This window comes from Brugia malayi (genome assembly GCF_000002995.4).
Source record: "Brugia malayi strain FR3 genome assembly, contig: Bm_v4_Chr2_contig_001, whole genome shotgun sequence".
NCBI classification, from domain to species: Eukaryota; Metazoa; Nematoda; class Chromadorea; order Rhabditida; family Onchocercidae; genus Brugia; species Brugia malayi.
The window spans coordinates 3,537,952-3,546,846 of NW_025062476.1; the positions used below are offsets into that span (position 1 = coordinate 3,537,952).

At 24.1% G+C, this 8,895-nt stretch overlaps 1 protein-coding gene across 1 annotated transcript; it reads left to right on the plus strand.

The window, feature by feature from the left end:
* Positions 1–7,085: 7,085 nt before the first annotated feature.
* Bm5978 (WH2 motif family protein) lies at positions 7,086–8,239 on the plus strand (the record flags this gene model as incomplete). The annotated part of the gene is made up of 2 exons (XM_043078299.1): positions 7,086–7,115; positions 8,162–8,239. The coding sequence occupies 2 exons, from the start codon at positions 7,086–7,088 to the stop codon at positions 8,237–8,239; spliced, it is 108 nt and encodes a 35-aa protein (XP_042934233.1).
* Positions 8,240–8,895: the final 656 nt, after the last annotated feature.

Genomic DNA, 8,895 nt, shown 5'->3' on the forward strand with positions numbered 1-8,895 from the left:
TGTTCCGTTGAAATTCATTAGTTCCTTTTTTCTTTTTTTTGCCTAAACTTTTAGATTAGTTGAAATAGTTCAAAATTTTAATTCGTTCAAAAAATTCCGGAAGAAAAATTAAAAAAAAAAAAACATTTTATTTCAAATTTTGTTTTCTTTTTTTTTTTTTCAATGATAAGATTGATTAAAAAAGTAATTTTGAAAAACATTTGTATCATAATAAAAAGGATGGAAAAACAGTGATTAAATTGTAAACACTGAATTATTTTGAAGGAAATTTTTTGATTTTTAATTTTAATTCGATTAATGTTCAGGATATATCATTCATTTTATTCCTAAATTTTTGAGTGAGAAATTAAAATTAAATTATTTTAGCATGTACTGCCTAGCATGCATGCATTCCTGCGCTCATTATTTACTTATAATTGTAATTTATTATATCTTTAATTATTAATTATGGATAAATTCATGAAAAGAACAAAGCAATGAATTCAAAAATATTCTTTTTTTCATCCTTTTTAAATAAATTTAATTGAAAAGAAAGCAATAAATCTCATTAGAAAATGATAATTTATCATTTTTTGCATGAAAAATATTTGTTTATCACTTCGAAATTTCTAAAAAAAAAAAACTTTTTTCAATTGTATGCTTTTTTAATCGTTTTAAGCAAATAATAGTAGCCAAAATTTCATTTTTATTTCTTCAAATTATCAAAATTTTTCTTTTTTTTGATTTGTGAATAAAATTTTTTAGCAATTTTATATTTTGTTTCATGTATCCCATTTCTGTTATTATTTTTACTTTGAATCCGGCAAGCAATTGAGGTTATTAATTGATCAGTTCATTGCAACTGATACCAAAAAAAAAGAAATAATTTTTAAAATTCAAAAATTTCTTCCATCTTTTTACTGTATTTAATCAGTGTTCAAAGGACGCTTTTTTTTTCTTTTTTTCAAACAGTTTAACTTCATTTTTTTTAAAATTATTATACAAATGTTATAATATTTTTGCACCTAGAATTGACACATTGATTTACTTTCTGATAATGAATAAATTAGACTTAAGATATAATTAGCTTAATTATTACAGGTATGAAATGTGGCATCTTGTGATTTTATTTTCCTCAAATTAATTATGTATTTTAGAGTGACAAATAGGATAAATTGACTGGAAAGATGGGTGACTTGCAAGCTTACAACTTACTTTGTAAGTTACTTTCAATGCGAAACTATAACAAGGATAAAAGATATTGAAATTGTATAAGTTTAAGAGAAATCAATTTATATAATCGAATTTTAAATTTAAATCAATCATTGACACATTTAACACTCTGCATGATATGTGGCACTTTTTTTTCATCATATTTTAATTTTTGAGCTTTTTTTTAAAAAAAAAAAATGATAAAAACTTACTGAAGTAGTTTTAAATAATAACGCACTTTTTTTGAAATTTTTTTTTTTTTAATGAAGTGGAGGTTAAAATGAAATGTGTACATTTCAATCTCTTATTACTACAATTAATTTGACCTCATTCATTTTCTCTCATCTTTCAATGAACCTTCTCTCTCTCTCCCTCTCTCTCTCATACTCTTCAATTTATTTATCAAATGAATTCGTACAGTTTAATTGATAAGTGATTTTGAGATGAAAGAGAGGAAGAGAAAATGATATATGCTCATCATGTAAAAATTTCTATGATACCTTTTGGCCTAATTACTTTATGCATTCTTCTTTACAATAATATTTAAATGTTTAAAGTTTAGTTTTTATCAAATTTCAAATTATCATTTTGTTTGTTTGTTTGTTTATCTTTATTTCTCTATTGTATCATTTTTTTCCTTCATTTTCATTTATAATATAATTAAAATTTGATAAGATTGATTAATTTGATAAGATTAATTAAGTTATTTTCATCTTATCATTTCATCCAATTTTTTTTTTCTTCCTTATACTACTAAAAATAGTTTATAAAAATTCAACTTCTACCACTTTACCTATTTATTTATTCATCTGTTTCTATTCGCTTATTTCAAGCATTTTATCCTTTCTATCCCATTTCATCCATATCCAATCTGATATTTTTACAACAATTTCTCACAAAATCAGGTCATCAATAATTTACATTTTCAATTCACTTACCTTTTACCTTTTGCACATCTCATTTTTCCTTTGCTATTATTTGTAAAATTTCAAACTTTATGCCACACTAAATTACAATTTCAAAATAGTACAATTTGACAATATTTTATAAATTTCCAATAATTATCTTTTCATTTGAGTAAACATTTTGAAACCATTAAAATTGTAGTTCTTTTTTGAAATTTTTATTGCTTACTTTGTAAAAATGCTCCTTCGACAAATGTTTTTTTTTTTTCTCTTCTTATCAGACAAATGTTTTCTTTTTATATGATAGTGATAATAAATGCATAACAATGATAAGCCAAACTTCAAGTTGCTATCTGAATTCTCTCATATATCATTTAAAATATGCGTTTGAAAGGTTAAATTATGCATATTTATTTCTTAAAAAATACAAAAATGCATTTATTTTCCTTGTATAAAATAGTTTTCCTCTAAGTTATCATTAATCATTCTGATAATTGAACTGATATAAAGGCAATTTTTCGAAGGAATTTTTTGTCATATTACCTTATTTTGATTTTCTTAATTCTAAATTCATATTTTTAAAGAGTTCGAAAGAAAAAAAAAACGAAAACCCATTTTCTTAAATCATTTTTATTTACCATAATTTTTACAATTATTAATGAGAGAACATATTATTACTTATTTTAAGCAAAAGAATTTTTTTTCTTTTTGGAAAAAAGAGGTCACAATTTTTTCATTTTGTCACATTTTCTATTCACTCTAAAAAAGAAAAAAAAAAATATGAAAAGATGATTTTTTTTTTAAGAAAGAAAGGAAAAAAGATCTCCATTAAACATATTATAAATTTTACATTTATTACATTTCTTGAAATATCAATTAATTATTAATAGAAAATATTGTAGTAATGGTACTTAAAAGAGAGAGAGAGAGAGAGAGAGAGAGGGAGAAAGAGAGAGAAAAAAAGAAAAATGAGGTAGATAGGAGTTAACAGTAAAAATTGTTGTGACAGCAATGAAATGAGTGATTAATGATTTGTAATTTTAGATGAGATTGGATTTATTCGTACGAAAGGTAAAAATTTTTTTCGTTTTTTTTTTCTGGCTGAGAAAAAATTATTACAAAAACTTTTAGTCTATTAAGGAATAATTTTATTGGAAAAATTTTCTCATCTTGAAAACATTCACCAATAATATTAATCAGTGGAAAAATATATATATATATATATAAACAAATTTCAATTTTTTCGTACACACTTAAAAAAAAACTGCTTCTCTTTTGAATTTTTTAAAATATTTTCATTTTCTTTGTTGGAATTTTGTAAATATTTTTATTATTATTATTATCATTTATTGTCTCTTTGTTTTAACACATTTAACTTTTCATTCTGTTTTGCTTTTGAAATTTAAATTATTATAATCAGTAGATGATGCGGGGTATGGAGAAGAAGAAGTAAGGTTGATTAAAAAATGAAGTAGAAAGTTTGAAATTCTCGAGAAGATTTTTCTTCTGTAATTGCTTAATTTTACAAATTCCAAAATATTATTTTTTTCAATTTAATGCAATTTGATCGTTTAACGATCTAAAGAAGCGATTTTTCTCATTCATTTATTGTAATTATTGTATAAATGTAGTTTAAATATAGAAAAGGAATCTTCGAGGCTTTAAAATCAAAATTCCAAATTAGCTAAAAAAATAAATTTTAAACTAAAAATTTTATTGATTTGCTCAATTTTTTCAATCTATAAAAATATTTGCAAAATGTCTTCCAGTGCTAATTACATGGAGTGATGCGTTTATTTATTTATTTTTTTGAAATCAATTGTTAATTTGAGTAGATATCATTTCAAACTTCGCTAAAATTTTTTAAATTTTGAGCATTATGAAAATTTATCACATTGCTGAAAGTTATTTTATGACATTTTCGATTTTGTTTTCTTTCATTTCTAATTTTTTTTTTTAAATCTTCCTCAACAACACTTCATGGTTGTGCTAAAATTTCAGCGAATTAAATTTCTTTCCTTTTTTTTTTTTGTTAGAATTTTTTCTTTAAATATAGAATAGTCTAACTTTTCTCCTGAAAAATTATTTATTAATTTTTTGAGTTTTTTTGTTTTATTTATGACAAAGATAATTTTTATTTACAAGAAAAGCAATGGTATAATAACATTATAATAACATTTAACACTTACAATTATTTATTGCGCCATCCTATAATAATTTATTTGAAACTTTTATAGTGCGAACAAAAAAAGTAAAAAAGAAAAAGGAAGAAAAATTAGGTAATTCGAATGTAAAATGCAAACTTTTTTTTGTCAATTTTTTAATCAAATTTAAAAATGAAATCTAATTTATCTATCTCTTTTAAAATAATAAATAATAAAAAAGTAATAATGATTTTATCAAATTCATTTTTACTAAAATATTTATAATTTATCAGCTGTTCACGAACTTTAGTCAATCAAACATTTTCAATGATTGCTTTTGAACATTTTAAAATTCTCTTTTTTATTTTCTTCAAAACATTCTCAATTCTATAACTGTCTTCTTCTCTGCTATATTACTTTTATTTCTATCGTCTTTCTTTCTTTCCTTCTTCTTTTTTTTTTTCAACTGGAATATTTCATAGTTTTTAGCTTTTGATAAAACTTTAAAATATTTGTCAGTTGGCTAAAAAGCTAAAAAGCTCTTAGTACAAAGTACAATTTTTATCTTTTTTTCAATTTCTCCATTAAATTTAAAAATAAGAAAAATGTTAACAAATAAATATAATGTAAATGTCCTTTTTGTTTTTCTCATAGGTTGAAAAATTTTCTCATAAAGTTCAAAAACTTTTTCAAACTTCCCAAGATTAGCTGTGTTATTCGTTTAGGTGCTTTCAACAACTTTACATTTCTTTTTTATCTTTTCATTTTGTTAAAAAAAAAAGTTTTTTTTTTTTTTTTTTTTAAATTACATTTAATAATTATTTTCAATAATTATGTTGCAAAATCATTTATCATTTTATTTAAATTTCCTCTGTACCAAAAACGTTTAATTCATACTTTTTTTTTTCATGCAATTTTAACTATTGTTTTGTTTTTTGATAAATTTTCATGTGAAATTTCATATTTAGTAATATAATTTAAAATAACTATAAAAACCTTTCAGATTAGTTTAACCTTCAGATTACTGTAAAAATTTATTTATGAACTATGGTAAACTTAATGTTGATGGCTAATAAAAATATTTGAAAAAAAAATGCACAAATCATATCAATTTCCCTATGATACAGAAGAGAATAGCCAATTTTCTCAAATGAAATTATGTTTATTCCATTTTTTCCGAACTTTTTTTTTATTATAAATTTTTCAAATTCTCAATTAAATTCCCACTTTTTATAAAGTTTTTTTTTTTTTTTTTAGAAAAAAAACCTATTATTGCCAATAATTTAATTTATACGAAAAATAAATCATAAAAATTTGGAAATATTTATTTTGATTCAAATTTGATTCATTCGCTATTCAATGGGAAAAAATTAGTTCAAATTTTAATTTTTAAAAAAAGAAAATTAAGTAATTTTAAACAGAATAATGTTATGTTAATAAATTTAGAGTAGTATAATAATTTTGAATAAAAAATTTAACGAACTATTTTACGATGTTTTTTTTTTTTTTGATTATTATTATTATTTCAGATAAAATTTTCAATTTCACTTGTTTGATTTCAAATTAATCCAACAATAGAAGTATATTTTGATTAGAATTTGAATATAATAAAAATGCTAGCTTATTTCTTTCACCTGCAATTAATTATTATCATTTTTGAAATTTTTGTTAAGCATTCTTCCTTTTTTCTAGGCAAGCTTTCAACAAGCTAACAAGCTATTTCATTTCATACTTGCAACTTTTTAATTTTATCTTATCATCCATTATTATCACTAATCAGTTTCAGTTCTTTTCGAGTTCCGCTCATTGCAATTTTTTGCAGTATTTCTGTTTCCAATTGGTTGAAACAATTGTTTTTAAACAAAAATCAGTTCATCCATCTCATACTTCAGTCGATTACTTCTTGTTCCTCTCTCCCTCTCTCTCTGTCTCTCTCTATCCCATCTCTTTGATAATGTCAACTAAAATTGACCTACTATTCATTCCCTTTCACAAATTGAATCATTTACTTTTCATTTTTTCTTGAATATTCAAGAAATTGAGCTAATAATTGAGCTAATATCTAATAAATGAGCTATTCTATTCGTATATTTGGAAGTTTAATCGTTTTTGCAACTAATTTTATGGCTTAGTATATTGGATATTACTGAATTGTTTGTTGTTTCAAATTCATTTTATTTTTTTTTTTTCTCAAATTTCATTTTATATCTAAAATATTATGCAAATATCTTCGAACTTTAATTTATAATATTACAATATTAGTAATTGTGTTCGCAAAAGATTCTACAATTAAGTTGCAATTATTAGTTATACAAATTTTCATTCTTAAGTTTTTTTTTTTGTAACTTAAGTTTAATTTAGATTTCTTGTATTTTATTTTATTTTTTCTTTTTAATTCAAATATTAATGTGACAAATTTGTTATTGTTATTGTTATTGTTTTTGTTATTGTTACCAAGAAGTTATTGTTAATTCTTGCTGATTTGAATAAGGACTTATCAATCTAAATTCTAATAAACTCAGAAACTAACCAAAAATATCATCCAATAAGCAAAAAATTATTTCTAATAAATAATGTGACGTGTTTTGCGTGACGTGTTTTGCTTGTACGTGAAATTTAGTATGTAATTCTACATTCTTCATAAATACAAAAGTTTTTGTGTGAAATGTTTCTCAACTGTACAAAATGTGAGACTAGACGAGAGAGAGAGAGAGAGAGAGAGAGAAAGGGAGAAAAAAAACGAAAAAAGTTAAAGAATTAAAAAAATTTTTAAATTATTTTGTTATTTCAGATTGAAGATATCAGTGAAGAATTGTGAGGTCAAGGACAACAGCGTTTTGCAGTGATGTTCATTGAACGTCATCCGATTATAAAGGTTATAACTGATCTTTTTTTTTTTTTTGCTTCTTATCAATAATATCAATTTTTATGATATGATAATTAACCGTTATTTTATTTTAGATATATACAGCTGGCTTTCTTTATTGCTTATTGTTTCATTCCATTGTAACAATTTTATGGAACGATTTGATAATTCATACAGAATAATATTGATAATATTCTTCTCTCTTTATATCTAAAATAAATAAAAATTATTTAACGAAAAATTTAATTAAATATTTTTAATTTATTAAAAATTCATTTTACTAAACTGTTACTATTTATGTAGTCAATCAAATAAGTAAAATTTCATTTCTTTATGTTTTACCTTTTTTCTTTTTTTTTAAAAAAAAAAGATGTATATTGTCATATTTATTATTAAAATTTAAAAATAACAATGTTAAATTTATCGTCGAACATGCGGTAATTATTCTTGCAACATTTTTCAATTAATACATTTTAAATAAGCTTAAATTTGAGATAATTATTTGTAATTCATTGTGATTCAAATGTTTTTTAATTCTACTAAATTTAAAGTTAAATGTTTATATGTGGGAGAGAGAGAGAAAGAGAGAGGGAAAAAAAGAATGAAAAGGTTTATATATTTTATTTTCATAATAAAATATAAGGGAATTCTGATGAAACTAATTACGGATGTTAATTACTGTTTTTAAATTATCTTGAAAGAGTGTTATTCGGACTTGGAAGTGATATTTGATTTGATAAAGTGATTAAGTAATAATGAAATTAATGTTTAATCTATTTTTATTTCATTAATGTTTTTGGGTTGTAACTGCAAAATGGAAGGAGTAAGATGAAGGAAGTTTAACTTAGTATTTATTTAAATATTTAATTTAGGATTTTAGCTTAGCTAATATTCATCAATAAATTAAAATTATTTGTGATTTGTTAATAGCTTATTTTAATTTATTGATGAGAAATGGATATAGATTAGGTATTGATTGATTGCATCAACAGATCACTCTTATCTATTTATTATTTCACATTTTGTTGTATGTTTCGTTTATATGCCTATTTCAGGAATTTGGTTATGCTTTTATGGATGCCATCAACGAACGATACGAACGGAATAGCTCGATAAAAAGTTGCTTGAAATAAACCATATTTTCTACCAAATACGATGTATCTTGCTCGACCGGTACAGATGGGCCAGCATAGTTTGGCTCGTAATACGTCAAAGTCGAGAGCGCCACCTCCTCCACCAGCAGCACCACCGCCACCTGAGCTACCGCAGAAGTTGAAGCCGAAATCGAAGCCAGCTCCTCAGTTGGTAACGGTGAAGCCTGTATTTGATCGAGACAAGCTTTTGGATGAAGTTCGTTGTGGTGTGCAACTGAGGCACACGCTTACCAACGACAAAAGCGCACCGACTGGCGTTGGACGTGTACGAAGTGGTGGTTATTCACCTCCACCTGATTCTGTCGCTTCCACTTCTACTTATAATAGTCGACCGGATGCTAAGAAACCTGTTTTTTATGGAAAAAATATCGAAAATACAGATGTACCGTTGGTACCACCAGCACCACCACCTCCAAAAGCACCTCCGGCTGTAGCTCTGCTAAAACTTGGCGGTAGTGCCAATTTTGACCGCGATAAGTTGCTCAACGAAATTCATGGCGGTGTACAACTACGCAAAACTGTAACCAATGACCGAAGTGCACCTATCGGTGTCGGAACTGTCCGTAATGATTTAAGTCGTGCAGCATCTCCCATTCCAGAAACAGCTATGTTATCAAACTCAGCAACACATCTGG